This window comes from Columba livia, chromosome Z, assembly GCF_036013475.1.
Source record: "Columba livia isolate bColLiv1 breed racing homer chromosome Z, bColLiv1.pat.W.v2, whole genome shotgun sequence".
Classification (NCBI taxonomy): Eukaryota; Metazoa; Chordata; class Aves; order Columbiformes; family Columbidae; genus Columba; species Columba livia.
Window position 1 is genome coordinate 345,222 of NC_088642.1, and position 23,435 is coordinate 368,656.

At 43.4% G+C, this 23,435-nt stretch overlaps 1 protein-coding gene across 4 annotated transcripts in view; it reads left to right on the plus strand.

Moving 5' to 3' along the window:
* Positions 1-23,435, plus strand: part of LOC102093352 (alpha-protein kinase 2) — a 60,177-nt gene that overhangs the window by 61 nt on the left and 36,681 nt on the right. For 2 of the 4 annotated variants that reach the window (XM_065046684.1, XM_065046682.1), the window contains exons 1-4: positions 2,043-2,263; positions 9,782-11,497; positions 18,041-20,903; positions 23,238-23,385. In XM_065046684.1, the coding sequence (XP_064902756.1) occupies positions 10,133-11,497; positions 18,041-20,903; positions 23,238-23,385 (4,376 nt within the window). In that variant the 5' untranslated portion in view covers positions 2,043-2,263; positions 9,782-10,132. Of the gene's footprint in view, positions 1-86; positions 354-1,105; positions 1,278-2,042; positions 2,264-9,781; positions 11,498-18,040; positions 20,904-23,237; positions 23,386-23,435 lie in introns of those variants that run through there. The other 2 variants (XM_065046683.1, XM_065046686.1) reach the window with 2 other exon arrangements.

The following is a 23,435-nucleotide window of genomic DNA, read 5'->3' on the forward strand; positions in this document are numbered from 1 at the left end:
GTACAGCCCGGCCGGGCGCGGTGCAGCACGCGCGGTGCCGCAGGGCACTGTGTATCGCGGCGCGGTGTATGACGGCGCGGTGCAGCACGGCCGGACACGGTGTATCACGGCGCGGTGCAGCACGGCCGGACACGGTGTATCACGGCGCGGTGCAGCACGGCCGGACACGGTGTATCACGGCGCGGTGCAGCACGCGCCGTGCAGCACAGCGGGATGCCGCGCTCGAGGCGCCGGTGCTGCCTGTCGCGCGGCGCAGCCTCGCGCCCTGCCCTGAGGCAGCCCCGCCATGTTTGTGCCCGGGCGGCCCCTGGCCCTTCGGAACGGGAGTGTTTTCCCTCGGTGTGGGGGAAGCGGTGAGGGTTTTATTTTACCCATTTTGACACGGGAAAGTCGAGCGTCGAAGGCCCGAGGGCAGCCGGCCCTGAGGGGCCAGATGCGGAGCAGCTCTCCTGGGAAATGGAGGCGGGCGGGAGATGAACCGGGCAGAGACCAGTCAACACTGGGGTGAGGGTCTCTCTTTGAGGAGAAACAGTCTGAGGGGCCGGGTGCCCTTTGTGTCTGAGCGCGGGAGAGCAGGTGCTGCTGGGGAAGAATCTCCTCAGGACAGGTGTCCCCATGCCTGCTGTCCAGCTCTGCTAATGGAGAGAGCTGTGTGGCCATCATCTGAGGGGAATTCTCATTTCTCTGGAGTTACAACTTGCTCAAAGTGGACTGAAAGTGCCTTAGAAAGTAGTTTTACTAACATTTTTAATTGGGGATCAAGCATTCAAATGTGGCTTGTGGAGTTTTCCGTGTGACTGACTGCAAGGTTGCCTTGCCTTGCTGGTGATCCGGCTGCGGCAGCACAGCGCTGAGACACGCTGACAGGCATTGCTCTTCGGTGGAGCCCTTGTCTCGTGGGTTGCATTGCGCTAGTCAGAACAGGCTTACACCTGCTTGGAGATACACACCTGCCTGCAGAGCAGACAGCATAGTATCTCTGCTGACTTCTCTGGGGTCCAGCAGCTCTGAAAAACAAGGCGTTTAGTTAGACCTAACTTGAAGAAATTGCACTGAGTCGTTTCCCCCTGCATCATTAACCAATGGTTTATTTCTCCTAGTTCAGGTGGAAAACCAATCTGCACGGCAAAAGAGATACAAGTCAGGCAGTGAATTTGACTTCCTGGTGATACGTAGTTACCCACAGCTGCGCATGGCTTAGCTGCTCGAACAGGCGCCCTTCACCTGCTTCAGCCTGTGGTCTGTGCTTGTTGGGTGTCTTCCTGCAACGTCAAACGGTAAATTAACTCAGGTTGAATATGGTTTTAAACCCTGGTCTCTCATTTCTTTGGGAGTTATTTTGATTACTAGGCTATTATATAAAATTTAAATATCCCTGCAGCTATTGCTCAGTGAGGGGGGTTGCAGGTGCTATATTTGTTGCTGAACATACCAGTTTCCTATCTGGGTTTAGATAACCCTGGGAACAAGAAGTACTTATGACTGTAGTATCTCATAACCAGTTTTAGCTGTGCTTTCAGCAAAATTATCTGGAAAAAACTTGGTACAAAATTTTCTTTTCAGCCTTTTCTAGGTCCCTTGATCTCAGAGCAGTTTGTGCAATTCATTCAAGTTTTTCCTGTGTGAGACTCAACTTCCTGGGTAACAGAAGTGGGAATATGTTCTTAGTTCAGGATTCACTTATTTGCCTTTGAGCAATGTGAATTGTTAGGAGAATTTTTATGTAGTGATTATTAAAAGTTCACTATCCACCTTTGGTTTCCTCAGCCTTTTTGTTAGGGATTGCAGTTTTTCTCATGTTCAGCAATGCTTTTGTGTGCTTAACTTCATCAAGTAAGAAATTCCTAACATGCCTAGCAAAGCAGTTAAGCACACTTGAGCACGTCTTTTAAAAAACAGCCTGGTGCTTTACTCTGAAAAGCTAATGCCAACACTTCCTCTGTCCCGGCCATGAGGAAGTGCCCGTGGACTTCTATGGAAGTAGGATGTGCCCTCTCATCACTGCCAGCTCGCTTGCTCTGCCTGAGGTTTTCCCAGGAAGAGCCATCTGCTGCGTGTAATGAAATAGTCTCTCTTAAAAGTCAAACCGTTCTGTGATCAGTCTCGCTATGCTAAGGTCACACTAGCAAAACAACGCTGAAGCTTTCAGCTAGCTGCTCAGCTCTGAAACAACATGCATAAAATAAATGGCTTTTGTCTTGTTACACAGAGTCAAACCAGAGACCTGGCCCGCCTCTAGAACTTCAAGAAAGACCGCTCATGGGTAAGTGCACATCTATGGTTTGAGAGGTCAAAATGTTTATACTTTAAAAATTGCTTGTCTACTTTTTTCTCCTGTGTGCAAATAGAACGCATGCCATATAAGATGAATAAACGAAAAAGAGCAAGTTACTTCATTCTTAAGGCACTACATGAATATAGGGATTTATACTGTTGTTGCACAGGAAATATGATTTGTTATTTGCTTCTGCTAAAGTATAGTAATTTTTGCTTGTCTTGATAGATTATTTTTGTAAACATATTGCATTTAGAATTCTGTTAAATGTCTCTGAAATTACACTCTGGTACTATTTCCACTGAGTTTTAGCAAGACAAACAAAATTGCAAAAATTGTATGAAAGCAAGCGTTGTTCTCTAAAGAACGTGTAAGTGATACTAGGTATCCTGAAATACGCATTTTATTCTTTCTAGATGTATATTGTGTGGCCTAATAGTCAGTAGGTAAAAATTTCCTTCATTCCTGAGAAAGATCTGGTCACTTGGTAGCAGGTAGGTGATTATTAGGCTGCATGAATTGCTCATGCTGACGGTGTCAGATGCTTGAGAAATGTTAAAAATAGATTAAGACAGATCGGTGTTAAGAGTTGTGCTCTGATTGGTTATTTTAATTACCCTACATTAAGGTCTTTGTTAGAGATATGCAGAGCCGGTCATTTATTCTTTTTACATTTAGCCAACAAGTTATAGCTATGGTGTTTTCTTTATACTGTGGTGCTGCTTACAGTGGGTAGTACACTAATGTAAAAGTTGTCAAACAGCCTCGGGTGTTGAAGAAACACCATATATCACAGTATATTTGGCAAGGACATGTTTTCCAGATATCTGCTTTTTGAACTTCACTTTTTTTAATTCAAACCTTGTTAATACAATAGGTATGTGATAATTGGTTTAGATAATACGGTATTTTGCTGGTTTGATTCTGACGTTACACACTCCTTGGCAAGTATGCTGTTCTAAGTGTTGGATTTGATTGCAGTATCATGAAGGATTTGTATGAATAGAAGAATAATACAGTTATTGTTTGTATTCCAGCATTAGGGATTCCAGGCAGAACTACTGTGAGGTACAGAAACAAGTAGAAAATGCAGTAATTGTGAATTCTTGTGCGCGTGGCTTCTCAGTACTCTTACCCCGTCGAATGTGAGACTAGTAAGAAAACTGCTATATAAATACTTACTATAGCTCTGTTGTGAGTAGAGTTCACAAAGTTATAATTGAATTGTAGAATTCCAGTTTCTGTTGTCTCGGAGATGTAAACTTTTACAAGGTAACAATGTTTAAGAATGTAGGCATGATCACAACGCTTTTGGAAGTTGTTCTTATGGCTGTCTGGCACAATCACTTTGGAACGCTTGTATAGATTAGGAGTGGAGGAAAGCAGATCAGAAATTTCATGTGGAATTTGGTTCCGTCAGTACTGGTGGATGCGTGGAAAAAAAAAGATGCACAGAAACATGACAGTGCTGATGAAACTGTTAAAGGAAAACTTCTAATAAAAGTTTTCGTTTCTGTTAAAGGAAAAGTTTAAAAAGAGAACGTGAAAATAAGCATTTAAATATGGCAAAACATGCGTGGCAACCTTTTTGCAAATGAAACCCTGTATGTTTCCTGTATGTTTCCAGTTGTAAATATGTATATATATATATATATAGTATGTATTTCCATACAGGGAATATAATGCCTCATCCAAGAAATCTAAATTGGTGTGTAATTTCTGTGTTTATCGCATAACATATTTTGGTTTGTTTTGGAAGAAGAAAATGCTAAACTTAAGGAATTTGCTAACAAAAAAAAAAATCTGTGTTGAGAGGTGAAAAAATGTGTGTTTTCCAAACGCAAAGCAGTTGGCAGTCTGGGCACGGAGAGTGGGTGCGGTTGTGGCTGTTGATTTCTTAGAGGGACATTGCAGCTATACAAACGGTATGCAAACTCTTTGCAAGAAAGTTAAGACATATTTGAGAAGTATTTTCAGGGAGAACAGAAAGGGAATTAACATCAGCCTTGGAACATAACTGCATTTATGCAGCTCACTAAGATTTCATGACCGACTGGATGGTGGGGTGTGTATTACACATGTGGTCTGTAGTTGGACATTCTGGAAAGGATCTGTAAGGTTATGTGAGCAATTATGTCTGCGATGTCTTTGCATCTCTGCAAACCAGGAGTCACAGTCATAAAAACACAAGCTTTGTTAGCAGTAATATTTCATTTTAAGATATATCTGCTACTGCAAGTTATTTGCTATGCCAGCTATTGCAGTAAATGTTATTCTTTCAGTTCTCATATGCATACACTAGGAATCGCTGTGACATTCTGTCTGGTATGTGGCTTTTCATGCCTAATCTTAAGCAGTACAGCCGTATTTACTGAGAAAATGCATATAAAGTCCTGTTCCCTGAGCACCATAGAAATCAATAATCACACGTACAAGCCTCTGGGGCCAGCACGTCATCCCCAACTTTCCTGTTTATGTCTAGACTAAAGCTCCTTTGCGTTCCTCAGTGCTTGGTCCTGCAGAGCAGAGTGGCCAGGCTGTGGCAGGACTCGGTGACACCACGTGTTTGCTGTCTGTGCCAGAGAGGGGAAGAGAAGAGCGTGTGTGCAACACGCGTTCTGAGCCGATGCAGCGTGAGGCAGGGACACGGGTACAGACCCAGGCGGGGGGAGGTTCTGCCTAGTTCCACCTTTTAGACGCTGCCTTTTTAGAGTCTTCTTGAGATCATCTGATTAGTGAAGATTCCTTTCTGCCTTTTTTGTTGTTTCTGTTCTGCTTTTGCTACTTTCTCTCCCTTTAATCAATATAATATTTATAACATCCTTCTGTCCATACCAGTTAGCTTTCTGATTGGATCTGTGTGGTATATGGCCATTTCTGTTCATCATAAAGAAAGGTTTTGTGGTTATTAGTGTTTTGGTTTGGAGAATTTTCATGTTTATATTAATTTAAGTCTAATTATATCCACTGTTTTCCTTTGTGATTAAGCCCCCTGCCAATAAAACATCTCTAAAGGGGTGTATGAAAATGTATGTAGTATGCCCGGGCACAGGGAGAAGGAGCTATTGGTAAATATAAAGTTTAGTAGGATAGTGTAGGGGATAATAATTGTTTTTCAGAAAGGCAAATCCAGATCCCAAAGTTTGGTTTATGGGGTGGAGTGTATAGTAGGAGACTGCTGGCATTTGGGGAGTTTGTTGTCTCAGACCAGTATCTCTCTTCTCAACAGGATCAGTCTGATGGAGAAGTGTTAGAAGAGTAGGTGAGCAGACTGTATTGTACATGCATCCACATCCTCCTCATGTATGCATACGTACAAAGGAGAAAGGTTGTGCTTTTTCTATTTAGGTTTGTGTGTAGAAGTTCAATGAAAGTTAATCCTGGACCAGTTAAGCAGATTTGGTGTGCCCCCACAAGTGTGGACAATGGCAGATAAGTTATTGAAGACATGGTCTGTGAGATGTAAGGTTATTACAAACACACGTTATTTATGTACCTATCAAATTTTCTTGTGCTTTTTGGTATCACAGACCCAGTGTCAACTTGATATAAAGAGACCAAAATATTACTTGATGGAAGGATATTTCTTGATATGAAACATGGGAGGATTATCAGTTTAATTCCTCCCACGTGTTTAGCTAAGATAACCCTTTGTGTGGGCAAATGCAGGTTCTTCTTTCCCACTCCTTTGCGCTGGTGTGGGTGTAAAGCGGGCTGTTTGCAGAGCATGTATAGCCGTCTGGGGGTATTTATGCACTGATGCGGAGCTTTTAACCTACCTAGACAATGCTGTGGTTGTCAAAGCGTGTTTAGATATCTGAACCATACTGCAGTATTATAGGAGGTGTAGACATAGATCAGGTGCCCATTGTGCCAGGCGGGATGTGAATACAGAGCGGCCCCTGACCCAAAAGGCTGGTCTGGGGATGATAAGGAGAGAGACAGCACATGGGTGTAGGCTGACAGGTCCTGTGAAAGGGGGCGAGGAGCAAGTGCATCTGAAAGATAGGAATAAATCCTGCTGAACAAGGCTGTGGGCTGAGGATGACTGTACAGAGAACAGAGATTACGTGATGAATAGATAGCAAAGCAAAGAAAAAAACTGCAGAGACATAGTAAAGGGAATTTTTCCACTGACTGCAGAGGAAGTCAGTGGAAAAGACACAAATTTCCTCCTCCAAATTTCCACAGAAAGACACAAATTTCCTCCTGGACTTGTAAAATGCATAAGCTTTCTATAGAAATAACTTCTGTGAATGTAAAATTGCTTGAAAAGGAAGGTTTCCATAAGCTTTTAGCAGGTAGCATCATTGATTTCCAGAGCAAGACTTGAGACAAGCAGCCGGAACACCCTTATGCATTTAAGTGTTCTCTTGTCTTCACCAAGTGTTCAAACCCCAGTTTATTAGGAATCAAACTTATTTTCAGGCTACTAGTCAATAGCTGATGGTAAATTGTCATGATCTCACATTCATCTTTCCTCCATGCATTTCATTATGCATGTTTCTTGAGGAGCTGGGAGGATATTATACTAACAGTTCTCTCTCCAATTTCTGTCTAAATTCAATAACTGAAATTATGTTTTTTATATAATATCTTCTATTTTCTCCCCAGATTTAAACAAAATAATGTCTTTGTCTTGGGTGGAAAACCAGCATTTATTGCAGTTTTCCACATGGAAAATTGTTTTGCTTGGATTTCCATTGTTGGATCTGACAAAATGCACAAAATCTAATCTGATTTTCCTATCGAGAAATCTGACAGCTCTTTTCCCCTGGATGTCAAAATGCAGCTGAACTAAGAGAATGGTAACTGTATAGTACAATTGCTTTAGCAAGGAGTATTCATTAGTCAATTTGCATTAAAAAATGTTGCAAAGGCTCTTTTCATCTGGGAAAATTACCATACTTTTAAAATAACTTATACCCTCCAAAAAAGAGTAAAGAGGCATCTGGTCTTCTGAAAAGCAGAGATGAAAGCAGATTTGAAAGAATTCAACAGGGAACATTAGGCAAATGCATATTTAAGAGGCAATGAGTGAAAGCTGGAGGATGATTCTATGGAAATGCAATAAAACGGATGAGGAAAAGATTAATTTCTACTGCTGCCTTTTTTTTTTTTCCTGTTAAATATTTATATTTCTTAGAGCTGAAATGGAAAGCAAAATGTGATCAGAGATCTGAAAGGCTTCAGATAATGGGATCATGTGCCTTTTTTTCTCCAGGCTCTTGCTGCACACATGGTCGATATTGTAGTTCAAAGGCCTGCATGAAGCAAGTGTAGATTGTTGGCCCAGGGCCAGTTGACAGGTGTCCACATTGTTTAAACCACTCCAGTATGCACTAAGTGTCCTCCTCTTGTCATCTGCAGCAGGGGAGCCTGCATTCCGAGGGGTTTTGAGTTAGACTCGAAGGCCGTAGTCCGAGGAAGCCTGCACGCAGTCTCCTGTCCGGTACCTCCTGTGTGGATAGTCTGAAACCTGTGTGTCAGCAATGCCACACACAGCAGTGCGTCTTTCCCCCTTCTAGATTTGTGCTGCAAAGCATCTCTCACCAAGCCACTGTGACCAGGCTGGCTTGCAGTACTGTAAAACTATATCGTTGTCTTCTGGCAACTTCCCGAGTACAATATACCTTTGCGTCACATCAGGCTTGTTCTTCAAACCAGCCTTTCCTGTCGACCTACAGTTCCTTGCATGCTGGACTTTGCCAGTTTAAGACTAAATTGATAAAACATGTTGCTTCTCAACTGCCTTTTCATTACATCCTCCCCCTACCCTTCTTCTCATACCACAAACACTGAACCCTCCTCTCGTTTTCCTTTCCCGAGGCCCTGTGCTGACCAGGGTTGCCTCTTGGGAGCCGCTGAAGCTCCATGGCCACAGGTCCAAGCGGCGAGGCTGACCGTGTGTACTCAGTGGGCACATGCATGCATGTATATAATACACATACATGTTGTACGTTAGGAGAGGATGCTGGTCTTGTTCCCCTGTCAGCTGTTGTTCCTCTGCACTCCTTTTTGTGCAGGAAGTCAAACTGTTTGGCACACAACCTAGCATTGTCCCTTCTAGTATCCACCTGGTTAACCACCTTCTCTGCCTGCTTTTCACCTCCCAGGTAGCTTCGTGGAAAAAGTGTTGGTGGCGGGGTTTGCCTGAAGGAAATGAGAGCACATCCAGCTGCTTTGTGCTCTTTACAGGAGAGGCAGATTCCGTGCAAGCCCCTTGCTGTTTAGCCATTAAGCTCTAATCTAGCTCACGCATATTTTCTTAGTAACTGACTTTGATCATTATCTGCAGCGGGCTGTGACATGAAGCTGGGTGCTGACAGGTCCAATAACTGCTCTGCTTGTGGCCCCGCGGAGAGCAGATGGAGCGCTACACAGTGCTTGAAAGGGCATCGCGAAAGGTTGCTCTGCGAGGGTGCTGGTGATTTTGCAGTCAAGAGAGATGTTAGCTGAAAAGGGTCACAATGGAAGAAGCAGAGAGAAGGAAAAGGAGAATGACTAGAGGTGTCCTTAAATTGCTTCATCAGACTAGCAGCATGGCATGGAGGTTTTCCCTGCCATTCTTCATGTCATACCAGTTCGGTGAATAAAAATAGATGACTGTTTTTCAGAGCTTTTAGTCTAGCATCCTTCCTGAGATCAAATTTAGTTGAAATTCAGTTCTGCTACACTACTTTCACTGATGAGTGGATCCCTGGATGGTGGAAGAGTCCTGTTGGGATGAGCCTGGGTACCCTGTGGTGAAGATTGACCCAGAGTGCCTCTAGTACCATACAAAAACATCTCAAGTATCAAAAATCCTAAGGTTTTTTTACAAGAAGAGAGCCATGATTATATATCTCTTTGGTTTCAGCTAATGGAAGCCTTTTGGTGTATTTATCTTTGTTTTTATGTGAAACCCTACCATTTTGCTAGTGCGCAGTCTCAATGTGAACAGGAAATTGAAACTAAGCAGCCTCATTTCATTGTTCTCTCGCCACAGAAATTACAAACAACAAGCCAAAGTACAATAGAATGGCTTTAAACAGAAATAGCCCTATAAAATCTAACCAGTTAAATTGTTCCAGGTATTTCTACAAAGATTTTGGAATATGTCCCTATGATGCCAATTTAAGGAATAGTCTTCTGTTGTGCTAATGTGGCTACCAAAATAGCAGATATTTGGTACCTGCAGAAGTCATGCACACGTGAAAATTTACATTGTCTGCAGATTAGTGCTTGCATTTAGAAATGTCAAAGCGATATGTGCTAAAGCCTATATTTGTGTATGTGCAGGCATGCTTTTTTTTCCTAGCACATGTCACTCCGCACAGTTACAACGTGTTTGCAGAGATAGCTGGGTTATAGGTACTGCTTTAATATTTGATCTTGATTTTTAAATAATTAATTATCTTTTTTTTTTTTTAATGCTTGCAACTGTGTGCCATTTGACCACGTTTTAGAAAATATGTATACCCATTTGAGGAGTAATTTTAAACTTTATGTTTCTTTTATTTTCAGGTACACAGAGCAAGATCTGCACTTCATTAAACAGTACCAGGAAGCAGTTTGACAGCTAGAATGACCTGCGGTTCAGCTTTTGTTGAACTGGAATCAGAGACAAAAACTGAAACTTCCTCACAATTTGTTGTTGACCTAAATGACAATGTGGAGACTTCAGGCTAAAATGAGCAGAACGAAAAACATTTTGCACAACACAAGAATTACCGGTATGAGAATGACCCCGTGTTGACTTCACCAGATTCCAACTCTTCAAGAATCGGTGGTTTACTGCTTGAGAAGCTCAGAAAAGCAGAAGTATTGTCCCCATTTGAGAAATCCCACAGACACTTGCCTAACACAGAGGACAACATGGATGTAAAACATACATTTAAAACCCAGGAAGATATTTCCTGCCTAAGGGATTTGTCAGAGAATGATGTAATTCACTTTAACAGTATGGTCAGCGTCACTGCTGGAAAAGCAGAGACATGCTGCAGCAGACACATGCATTCCTGCCCTACAAATGTAATCATGTATCATACAGACAACTGTTCCCTTAACACGGAAGACGCTGTATCGGGTCAGTCTCTGGCAGATGTCCAGACATGCGAAAATCCTGGGCTCGGTAGACCTCTAACCACGAATACTCGGTTCAGTGAGCAGGCAGATACTCCCGTAGTAAATCACAATTGTTTTGTAAAAGGTGATTCTGAAAATTCTGCCGCTATTGTGGAGATTTATGCTGAGAAAATTCCAAGTGTAAGTCACGACTTTTCTGACGATGTCCTAGAATATTTTGAATGTTCAGATGTGCTGACAATGCATGAAAATGAAATCTGGAAAAAGAAATTACAATTTTTATTGGAAAGTGATGATGAAGATGATTTAAAACTGGGTAAGGATTGTGATGGGTGTGCTTACTTCCTCAGTGCAATGCCTTGTCTGTCCCAAGTGTCAGATAACACTACGCCTATGGATGCCACCATTGGCTTCTGTGGTCATCACTCAAAATTCGAAGGAGTAAATGTAAGGAGAGACCCCTCTATGTACAGCCAGTCAACTTTGCAGACGGAGATGACTCTCGCTGTTGGACACCACCGAGATGAAAGCACCACTTTGAAAGACAAAGAAAAGAACAAAGTGCCTGTTGCAGCTGCAGCCATTGAAAATGACCATCCCAGAACTGAAGAAGGAAAGAGTGGCAGTGGCCACTCAGCTGCAGGTTTCTCAACTGACAAATCAAAGAACAAGGATAATACATGTGCCAAGGCGGACTCCTCTGCTGGTGGCATAGGTGCTTCTTTGACAAATCAGGCTTCAGAGACAATGACAGAAAACAGTAAGGACAGGGACTTGCTCGGTGAAATCTCATTGCTCCAAGAGGAGGGGAAAGGAAATTTGCCGGAGGAAAACTCAGGGCATGCTGTCTGTACCTTAACAGAAAGTCTAAGAAGAAACCTTTTAAAGTTGTTAAACCCTAAAGAACTGTGCAGATATGTAAGTAACATAGGACAGTCTCTTCAGACTGCAGCAGAGGTTGGGGAATCCACTGCTCCATTGCCCAGTCAGGAAGGTGTCATTTCAACACAAGTCCCCGAGGAGACAGAAGGCTCGCAAATGCAGGCTGGTTTGTGTCATACGGAAGAGGCAGATAAAGACTGTCACTGGGAAAGGAAAAGGACTTGGGGCCTGTCTGAGCACAATCAGATGCCAGATGAAAACGTCTCACCCAGGGTAAGTAAAGTGTTTATAATTTGATAGAAGGAGCTGCTCTACTGATTTTAATGCATTTTATTCCTGTTTGTCACAAAATAATGTACAATTTAAATTACTTCGAAAGATACTATTCATGTACTTCTGAATGACAGCTGCGGCTGGGAAGGAAATCTGGTTTTGAAAAGGGCCCAAATAAACCATAAGCTGTTCTAATTATAGAGTGAGATTGATAATAGTAAGAGGCACTAATGGGACTCTGGACAGCTGGATAGGGAAATCCGATACGTAGGCTGTTGCACAGGTCTTATCAAAGTAATGTTTCTTTCAACCCAAAAAGTTTCTCAAATACCTTTTGTGAGCAGAGAATGTTTAGATATAGGTTCTTTTCAGTTTATACTCAAAGAACAAAATTGTCATCTACTTATGGTGCTGAAAATCTAAACCAGCTCAGCATGGGTTTGCTCTGAATTTATAACAAGCAAAGGAATTTAATGCAGAGAGCTCATGTTAGAGAGGTGAATTGAGCTTTGCTTTTTAAAGATGAAACAATGAGAGAGTCAGATATTCCAGCTGAAATGTAAAAACCAGTTAAAAAACCCAAAGTGGTACTCTCCATGTACTTGAATGTTTTATGCTATTGGCAGGAAATCAACTAGGGAAGTCAGTGTAGTTGTACAGACTGATACGATGCTCCACGAGTTTTCATAAGTGTGAGAATTGCATAGTAAAGACTCAAGATATATATATATATGAGTATTAAACCACGAATAATGTTATTATCACTGACTTTATTGATTTGAAAGTGCATAGTTAATTGCAAAAAAAAAAAAATCATTTGTGACAAACACAAGCTTTTTCCAGTTCCACGTACTTTTCTTCATCTATATTATTTAAGCAAAAAGTCTCCTAGTTCTGGGTAGCAGACTGACTTTAAATTCACTACTGGGATGTCTTGAACAGTCAAAAATTACTGAATTCTTCTACCTGAAAAACATCCATAGGTTTCTCTGTTTTGATCGTCCATAAAATTCCAGTCACATTTTAGCAGCACATGATGTTCTTATGATGGGGAATACCTCCCTCTTGAAATGAGCCTACTGAGGATTTCTTGGTGGTATGTATGACCATGGTTTGCTAGAGGCATTGTTTCATTTTTTTCCAAGTGCACTACAATAATTTAAATCCCAGAACGCTCTTAGCAAAGAGCAGCTGTAAGGTTACTATGAGTGCTGTGGGCAAAGTTCAGAATAGCTAATTAGACTCTTGCTACCTGCAGTCAGTATGTATTTCTTCTGTTTGCGTGTCCTTGCCCAAAACTTCACATTAGATAAAAATTAAGTGGGAAAGAAGTATTGGTATACACAAAAGGGCTAGAGGTTAGCACAGACCAGGTAATTGGTTTTAAAAACACATGAATGAAGATGAAATTTAGGTATAGGTTCAAAATTATGTGGTCTTGAAAGTGAGCCAAACAAAAGCATCCCATCTGGAAATGACTATAGCACAAGGCAAATGTGAACAGCTTCTCACTACTCCTGTATAGTAAGCCAGAGACTCCTCGGCAATCTGCTTGTGTGACCTAAGAAAAGCAAGGAAGAATCCACCTGCTGTTGCTGCACACAGGCTTATGTAGAAGTTCACTGTGGTATCAGCTGGAGCCCAGCATTTGAGACAGCTCTGCCAGGAGCAAGGTGAGGGCCTTGTAGCAAAAACCACAGCTGACCGCTTTTGAAGAGCGTTAGGTTTTCCCCCTCCATGTGGTAGTCAGGTCTCCTGAGAGGTCCATAGCAGCCGCAGAACTAGAGCACTAATTGTGCAGGGATTTACACTCCCCTTAGTGCCAAGCTGCTCTGCCTGCAACAACCTTGGCAGTGTGTCTTGTGCAGCAACTGCTGTTCTGGGTGACTTCTGCCGTTAGATGGTCACGGTGTGAGGCTCCTGCCTCCTCCCATGACCTCCTGGTCTGGCCTCAGGTGGAGTTCTTAATTTGTCTAATACTTCAAAGCAGCTTAATTAATAATAGGTTCTAAAAACCAACTGTGCCAACTGTATGATGTAGCATACTGTACAGAGAGCCAGGAGGCATCATGTTTGCAGTGTGTCATTCAGGAGCCGGTCTCTGCTCGGGGTTTAGCCAGCAGTCCCAGCACGGGGTGCTGGTGTCACTCCTGAATGACAAAGCCCAGGTCTGTGGCCTGCCGAATGCCAGTGATATTGTTGAGGTCCTGCTGGAACTGGCAGATTCAGAGGGATTCCAGGGCATAGGCAAAACACTTAACATCTACACTGATACCCCGGGAAGAACAGCATGTGGTGTTTGTGTATTTCTAAAGCTTTGATTTTTTTCTGTGGATTAGATCTCCTGTTCATCCTGGCATTATTTTGGGTTTGCTCATGTCAGAACAGCCGCTTCTCGTAAATTTTGAGAGATGCTTGGTTTGACCTGCCTGACATCGATTTATGTCAGCTCTAGATAATTTTAAATTTTATTGTACAGAAAGGAGGGAAGCAGAACTGGCACAGAACTTCCACGTAATCTGGTAATCTGGTTGTATTTTGTTTAGCATGTTGTACCTCTGCTTTGTTAGATTCCAGGGTAGCAAAACTGCGTAGGCCACTGAAGCTGTTCATCTTTTGGGCTCCTGGCCCTGTTCTGTCTGTGAGGATGGGTTAAGATGGTAGCTGTGTGCTCGCATGTGTGACATCCCAGCAGCCACCATGTGCAACAGAGAACCGTGATGTAGAGTGTTCGGGCCACTTGTAAGTTTGGAGCTCCCTGCTCTGCAGTTAGTACAGAAATGCAAGTGCAAGTCATGGGCACTGCATTCCATGCTGCCAGCAGGGACAGGGGGTGTGCTGGGACCAACAGGCGGAAAGATGTGGGAAAAGGGTGGAAAGTGAGAGGGGAGGAAGGAGCTGTGTTACACAACAAAGGAAGAGCAAAAGGGAACCCTTAGGAAAGGGTGGCAGAACAGTTGTGGTGGGTAAGCTCTGCCCATGAGGAGTTAGACTGAAACCCTCAAGTGGTTTCACATAGGCCAGTGAACAGCTGTTGGATGGAAACTGGTTTCATGGCTGGCTTTGAATACAAAACAGTAATGAGTAAGAATTACTGTCCATGCCCAACACATAATTTTCGATCAGCTTATAGTTGTCTCATTTTTAATTCAGATATAAACCTGGTCAGTGATGATTTTCCATGAGACGTGTATTCTTGGTGCAACTTGCCACCACTCACAGATATTTTTCTGGAATTTTGAAAAAACAGTGCTTAAATCTGGTTCCCTATGTTTTTAAAATCTGGTTTCCTATATTTTTTGTCATGCAGCAACAAGGTGATTTAGCTGCTTTTCTGTTCTTTGCTTTATCACAACCTGATGTATTGGGCTTTCCTTAGTGTTTTGTCATATTCTAAGGACTCCAACTTTATGTTTTTATTTAGGAGATAATTATGATGTGCCTGGCAGTTTTGTTATCAAGAAATACCGATAAGTAAAGATAGTACCAGTATCAGTATTGGCTCTAGCTAACAACATAGAGTTTCTGCAGAGCAGAAGTATGTTTTTTAAATTTTGCCTTAATTCCAAATCAAAGCACTTACACTGTTGTTTCTGTTTAATCTTCATTCTGTCAAAATATTTTGCCCGGAACTATATCATATATTCTTTGAATGTCTCTGAACATTGTTTTTGTGACATGTTGGACATAGAGATGAAATTGTAGCTCTGCTTGTGTATCATACCACAGCTTCCATTGACCTTATCATTACTTGCTCTATTTCATTTTTCCCTCCATTATCTGTATGCCTCGGTCAGCAGTGTAGTTTACCTGATGGCTTAGACCTCGGCATGTATGTATTGTGTTCCCAAGTGCATTACTTTTTTCCAAATCTAATTTTGTTTTATTTCCTGCTCAGATTCATGTTTTTTTGAGTTGTCTGTGTGTGAGGTATGTGCCGATCACCTGTTGAGATGCAGTGGCTCTTCTGGCACAGCTTGCTCAAGTGCTATGTTCCCATGTGTCATACACTGAAAACTCTCCTTAAGAATCAAGTACTTAATGAATTAAAGCCCCCAGGTGTGGTATTAATTGTATTTTGTTCAGGGTTTTGAACTGCCCCAGTGTCCATAGTATCTGGTGTCATTTGCCCTCTCTGCAGATGGCCTGGACAGTGACTGGTGGAGGTGGTTACCTGAGCCTCCCTCTGAACACCACCTTCATACCAACAGCAGGTAGGGACTAACTGATCATGTGTCTAGAATACATAGCAAGAATTACACAGGTTTTAGTAAAAGCTGTGATTGAGGCTGCTGACGTCGTACGGAATAGAAAAAGAAACTGCTTTACAGAGGTGTGAGGACAAAGTGGAAGTGACAGCAGGAGTGCTAAGCTCAGACCAAGCTCTCAGAACCAACAGAGAAGAGCAGGGAAACTGAGCGTAGAGGCGCGTCCAGGCTCACCCCGCCTTGCCTCCAGAGCAGGTGTGCACCTGGACTCCCAGACCAGAGACTGGCATCTCCTGCAGGGCAGCCCTGAGCAGGGAGTGCGGCGGGGACTCAGAAGGGCAGCCGTGGTGGGGCTCAGGGCTTCTCGTATGCACTGGCCGAGGAGATTGGAAGGTAGTGTGGCAACTGCGTGGTGCTTGAGGCGGGAACCGCAGTTGAAGTCATCGACGAATTTTCTGTATCTCTTCCTTCCCCGTTGTCCACAGCATATAGTCAGCTCTACATCCTACTCAAGCTGAACAGAGAACAGAGAGGGTGAAAGGAATTGCAGCTGAAGTGGGTGGCTTTTGCAGCAAAGGAAAGCAATATTTACTACAGCCAGTAATGCTTTTACCATGGACTTGTGGAAGCTAAGAATATAGTATCTGAGCAGCCCCTGCCTCTACCGGTGCGCACAGCGGCTCCTGGGAAATCCTTCTTTACATGTCCTTCATTAAGTAACAACACTTGCTTCTTTTCAGAATGGCTTCTCTGAGTTATGTGTCTGCCAGCACTCGTTACACTTTTACAGCTCTGCTGTAACCCAGAGGACTCACGGGTTATGTATCATCGTCCTTAACGTCAGCTGTCCAGCACACCACTACACGTTAACAAATAACAGTGGATAGAACTGGGACTCAGAAGGGGGAAAAAAAAAGCCAAAGCAATTATGAAGTTGAGTTTGTGGCTGGATAAAAGCTAAAAAATGAAAAATGTGTACAAATATTGATGTTTTTTAAACTCAGTCTGATGATTTTGAGCATTTCTTCATTTCTACTGGGAGTAGGTGCAAAGCTTCAGAAAACCACTAGAAAGATACATGGTCAAATGTACAAACTAATCCATGTTGTGATATCCTCTTAATGGCTATTTGAAAGTAATTTTTTTTTCAAAGATTGACTGCTAAATTACTCTCTGCTTTTACAGATTGTTCTGGCACATGAATGGCTGACGCGCCAGAGGCTGTGCTGCCATCCAGAGACCTGGACAGGCTGAGAGTTGGGCAGGGAAAAATTTAAAGAAATATAACAAGGGCAAGTGTAGAGTCTTGAATCTGGGCAGGAACAGCCCCAGGTTCCAGGATAAGTTTGGAAATGACCTCTTGGAGAGCAGTGTAGGGGAAAGGGACCTGGGGGTCCTGGGGACAGCAGGGTGATCGGCACTGGGCCAGCACTGGGCCCTTGTGGCCAGGAAGGCCAATGGTACCTGGGGTGGGTTAGAAGGGGGTGGTCAGTAGGTCAGAGAGGTTCTCCTGCCCCTCTGCTCTGCCCTGGGGAGACCACACCTGGAATCTTGTGTCCAGTTGTGGCCCCTCAGTTCCAGCAGGACAGGGAACTGCTGGAGAGAGTCCAGCGCAGCCACCAAGATGCTGGAGGGAGTGGAGCATCTCCCGTGTGAGGAAAGGCTGAGGGAGCTGGGGCTCTGGAGCTGGACAAGAGGAGACTGAGGGGGGACTCATTCATGTTTACAGGTATATAAATGGGGAGTGTCAGGAGGATGGAGCCAGGCTCTTCTGGGTGACAACCAGTGATAGGACAAGGGGCAATGGGTGCAAACTGGAACACAGGAGGTTCCACTTAAATTTGAGAAGAAACTCCTTCCCAATGAGGGTGCCAGAGCCTGGCCCAGGCTGCCCAGGGGGTTGTGGAGTCTCCTTCTGTGCAGACATTCCAACCCGCCTGGACACCTTCCTGTGTAACCTCATCTGGGTGTTCCTGCTCCATGGGGGGATTGCACTGGATGAGCTTTCGAGGTCTTTTTCAATCCCTGACATTCTGGGATTCTGTGTAATGGTAACCAAAAGCATAATTTGTTTACGAAACAATGCATTTTCATCTAGTAAAAAATTGTAGGCTTTTTCATCTGTGATTTGCTATGGGTGAAACATGCTCACCGCTTCCATGGAACTGATTTAGTGCTGAAGAGGACTAACGAAAATCCTGGAGAATGCAACTCTGACTGCTGACAAATACTTTAAATGAAATTAGGTGCATTTCAAGCCAGGACTCTAGTTCAAGCCTGTGTCAAGCAGCAATTTTAATTTTTGATTACGTTTCTCTTCTTTTCTCCTTTGTAGGATCAAGGGGCTAGCCGTAAAGTCTTTACCCAGAGTCATGAGAGACTATGTATGGAGCCCGAAAAAGAAAAGGAAGGCATCTTCATGACTTGTGCGAGTGCAGGAACCATCCTTCCAGCTTTGGAAATGTTCTGTGCTGAAAAGACATTACAAGATAAAAATGCAAATCTGCAGACCTATTCTCAACACCATGTTCCCTGTGATAAGAGAGAAACTCGTCATCAACAGGTCATCTGGGAGCAAGGAAATAATATTATTGTTAATGGCAACAAATCAAAGAATGACATTTCATCTTTTTCTTTATGGGATACAGACGCTGTTCCTGATAAACAAGAATGTTTGTGTGCTGTTCTCTCCTCTGCAAAGCTGTGTGATGAGCCAACGGAAGGAGAGCACAGCTATAGTTTTGACTTGTGCCATAGCAATGACAGAGATTTTCTCTGCCATCCGTCATGTGGTGAATCTCTGCTTGAAGCTGATCCCAAGTTAGTCCTGGAATCCGAAAGCCCTGAGTGCAAAGGAGATGCTGATATATCTGCAGTGCATGACAAGATGTGGAAACTTCTTCATGAAGATGACTCAGGCTATCAAATCCCATTTGAAAACCGGGGGATCACCAGTTTAGAAATTAGGCCACCAGATATCCAAGTCACAGAACTGAACCTTGTACAGGAGACCTCTTCTGATCATCCTTTGCCAACAAATTTGATAGAAATGCAGGAGCCTATTACACAACCAGCGAGCAGACCAAGAACAGAAAAGGAAGACTGCAGTGTTTGTAATATCCTACTTAAAACAGATGGAGCATGTGACGGTGCATCCATAGGAAACATTTGTCTTACACAAGTGGTAGAAACAGATGGTGTATGTCTAGATTCTAGCACTGGAAATGAAACGGAAACACCATCCATTTGTGTTTCAGCAAATAGTATCATCTTAAATACAGGGGAGTACTTGGAGCAGAAGCCAAAGCAAATGTTAACTGACGGTAATGGATCCGTTCAAATGGCTGTTGCTCGGGAAGGAAAGCTTCCCGTTGGTAATGCTTCCCAAACATGCGGTGCACGTTCTCCTCAGAGGTTAAAAAATGCTCAGAGTGGTGATTTAGCATGTGACAAAGAAAACCCAGCTTACATGTCAGATAAGTCGCACGGGACAATCGGGCAATTACTTCATCCTGAGCACAACAAATCCTTGATAAATGAGTCTGTGACTGGTCAAGGGTGTCCCTTTAGAGACTGTTATCCAGCAAGAAAAGAACCAGCTGGTTGCCCGGAAGAGAAAGACATTTTCCCCAATGAAAATACGAATCAGTTTACACATGAAGAACACTCTTCTGTTAACACCATATATAAAAGTTATGAAGAGAATTTACAAGAAAGAGGAAATCGCTCAGGCTTGAATGCACAAAATGACACTAATTCTCACAGCTGTCATCTTTCAAAAAGTAGTGACTGTCAAGATTTTCAAGTTGTTTCTAATACACAGAAATATGGTTACATAACAGAATTGGCTCATGTAATGAAGACTCCTGAAACCAAACCATGTAACAATCTACCCCATAATACAGGCCAACTGACAGAAATAGGGAATGAAGAAGTGGCATTCACTCCCCTTTCTGGGGATCCATTTTTACGAGATTTTTATGTAGAAGTGCCTAGACGTGAACCATATAAAGCAGAAGAACAGAGAGAGATTTGCCAAGGTGATGAACAGAGGGCTGAAACTTCCTGTGACTCGGGACTTAGTCATGTTTCAGAGAGGCAGACTGTGGTTTCCCCATCAGAACAACATGTGATTCTTGTGGACAGCACCTTCAAGTCTGATGAAGAGTTAGGAAAAGATTCTTCAAAAAATCACACCTACACATCTGGAAGTGTAACATCAGTTAGTCCCCCACTGCCTGGAGAGGCTCCAAGTGAGAACCAGAGCATAGCAAACAAGGATGATGGAGATACCGGTAACCAGTTAGGTATCCAGCAGCTGCCAGTGAGAGAATCAAGGCTGTCCTTCACCCCTGTGAGGCAGGCAGAGGGCCTGCTTGCCACTGGATCCGCAGGGGGCTGTCCTGGCGTGGGAGCTCAAGCCAAAACTGAACCCACACAAACTGCCGTCAGAGGAGATGAAAATTTGAGTACGCTGGAACCGTTCTGCAAAGCATTGCAGGATCAGTTCCATAGGGTACCTGAAGAAAACAAAGGGGAAGCAGTATTGTGTGCAAATAAGCAAGAGATTGAACATAAACCAGATGAAGATGAAACGAAGTCTTCTTTGCACACTTCAGTTAGCTCCAAGGCTCAGAGAGCCTTGGATACAGTGAACATTGTCACTGAGCAGGCCTGTCCTGACGTGATCTGTTCCAGCAAGCTAACTGAAGCTGTTAATTCAGTTAAGTCTCCTGAGTATGATAAAGATGAAGTCATGACACCAGAGAGTGTAGTGAGTGGCTTAGTTAATTTGCCCCCAGTTGATTCAGGGAACAACCAGTATTTCCAAGAGCAACCACCCTGCAGCAGAACTCAGCCATTCTCCTTGGCACTGACCACGTGTCATCCATTCCCAGTCAATGCGGAAAGGCTGAGGAATCCAGAAGGGTCAAAATCCTACCAGACGTTACCCACTGCTGCTGGGCCCGAGCCCATCAAATGTAAAGCAGGCACAGGGAAGAGTGGGCATTCAGCTGCTGGAGCTAAGAAGAAATTGCCATCAGCAACACAGTCAAAAAAGCCTCGACTGGAGGAGAGGGGAAATGTCAGCGAGGATCCTGGCAGTGCTAAAAGGTCTGTGAAGAGTGAGGCAGGCATGATTCATAAAGAAGACAGAAAAGAGCAAAGGAAACTCATTTTGAAAAAGGATAGCAAAGGTAAGAGAAAACTGATTTTCGTTTCTGTCATTTCCCATCGTTCTGGCTACAGGATGAAATTCAAGTTCATTAAACACGTTGCAAGCCTCCTTTAGTGTAAATCGTGTCAGCTGGAGGTGTCCTGCCCTCGCTGATTTTGATTTACAGTTCTCTGAACTCAGTAACCAGTGCTGTGCCCGTGCCACAGAGCTGAAGCCTCCCTAAGATCCCTTTCCTAGCTGGCAAACACATTATGATTTTTTTAAACCTATTTGAAATAGTGACTCTTTGGGTAACTTTTCAGGGTTGTATAGCATGGTACCACATACCTACACGCCATATAGCAACTGCAAGCCCGCTGCCTGCATGTTGTTGATGTTCTCGCAGGGCTGTGTTCCCAGTTATGCTTCTGCACTGTGGCTTCCAAATGCAATTACCTTCTCTTGGTTACCAAATGGTTTTATTACTAGGAAAATACTATTGTTATTAGTAGTGTGCCACTGATAAACATAATGTTTTGTGGCCCTCTCTGATGATTGTGGCTGTTTCTGTCTTCCTTTGCACCTCCGTTGGTCATAAATAACACTGATGAAATTAGCATATTAAACTGACCTGGAAAACGTAGCATTGCAGTGAGATTCAGGTTGCTTGTCAGAGTCCTGAGATGTTGCTGTCAGGTAAAGCAAAATACAGACAGGAGTAGCAATAGTGTAACAGCTAGACAGATGAGATATTTGTGGTTTCTATGGATACTTTGCAAGGACCAAGGTCTTATTTTTACCTTTCAATGTTACTTTTCATGTTCACATCATAAAATAATTTATTACAGCAAGACTGAACAGTGACTACAAGTAAGCTATGCCGCTATGAGTCTCTTCAGAGATTCTAACTACAGTGCGGTCTGGTGAGAGTTCTGCTTTTCCAATCACATTTTAAAAAGACCCGAACTTTTCTGTGTTTGAAGATGTGGCCCCTGCCAGAGAACCACCTGCGTGGGAGGAGAGACACCTTCCTCCGCAGCAGAGCGAGCGAACCGCGGTTACCGAGAAACGCCCGAGCCTTTCCCATATACCTGAGGCCATGCTTGGAAAAGATTTTAACATTCAGGCTTGCGTCAGACGAGACTGAATTTTCTTAACCTGCTTCTGATGTGCTTCAGTCTAGACTGTGAGGCGAATGTTTGTTTGTGCTTTAGAGTGTGGTGTGGAGTGCTGGGAAGGTTGGTATGGTTAGTCTGGTAAATACCCTTTTCAGCTGCAGGAGGGTTTGCTTTGTGCTTAGGGCAGGGAATCTGGGGCTGTGAGTTCTGTTTAGGGTTCCGTCACATACTGTCTGCATCATTTTAGCCCTGATTCAGCAGGATTCTTGGGCCTAAGGACTTAAGTGACTACAAGTTAAGCATAGCAGTGAATTCCAGGTGCCCGACCCTTGGAGCTGGGTCTGGCATTCCTTCGCCATGAGGTGGGGAGGGCTGGCCGGCCGGAGTGGGATCCGCGAGGCAGGTGTGTCCTGCAGCCCGTGCAGAGTGCAGCAGCTCAGAGTGAACACAGCAGGGAACAGCACGTCTTGCATTTTACATCCCTTGCCTCTAGCGGCTTGTCTCACTTAAGTGCAGGGATGTGTCACAAGGCCAAAACCTTTCCCTGCGTATATGTTGATTCCCTACGGCTGGAAAAGTAGGGACTTTCTTTAGAGGTGGGGAATGAATCCTTTGAAACTGAAGAGGGAAGCAAAGGCTGCTGACGTTATTAAGTGCGAATATCTAAGCACTAGGTGTGGGCTCCTCCCTCCAGCTGTGTTTTCAAGGCAACCTCGCAGAGTCTCATCCTGCCTGTGTGCATCAGGTGTGTTCCAAGAACACCTTGGAGACTGAGCTTCTCCTGGAACTTTAAGTCTCCTTCTCTGAAAGGCTGTGGTCAGTTAAAAAATGTACTAGGTACAAGTATTCGGTTAATATGGATTCTCATTCTGTAACCACATGGTATGCTCTGCCTTTGTGGTGTCTTGTTTTACTGACAAAGCCAGCTGGTCCTTCAGTCACAGAGAATGTGTTTCGATAAAGAAATTATTTTCTGTGGATACCTTTTCAGGCTAAAACTGCCCTTGGGTCCTGTTCCATAAATTCCAAGTGTCTTTGCATTGAAAACCTTTTCATTGACTGTGTGGGACACTGAATTAGTCTGTTAAAACCTCCATATTTTAAAGCCTTGGTTCTGCATCAGAATAAATGGCAATTATTTACCAGTGTTGTCAGATTCATATTCTTAACATCTCCAAATCATTCTGGGATTCCTTTAAAATGCCAAAACAATATAATTGTCTTCTAATCCTAAAATGTGGCTCTTCTGTTTCAAGCTCCCAAGCTGCTGAAGAAAATCCAAGCAGATTTGTTCCCTGACTGCTCTGGAAACATTAAGCTGTGCTGTCAGTTTGGTGACATTCATGGTGATTCCACCATTACATGGACTAAAGATTCCAAGTTACTATCTCGCGTGCAGAGAAGGTGAGTGAATGTTTCTGAAGAACCGGTAGTTTCCAAGTAGCTTTTGGGGA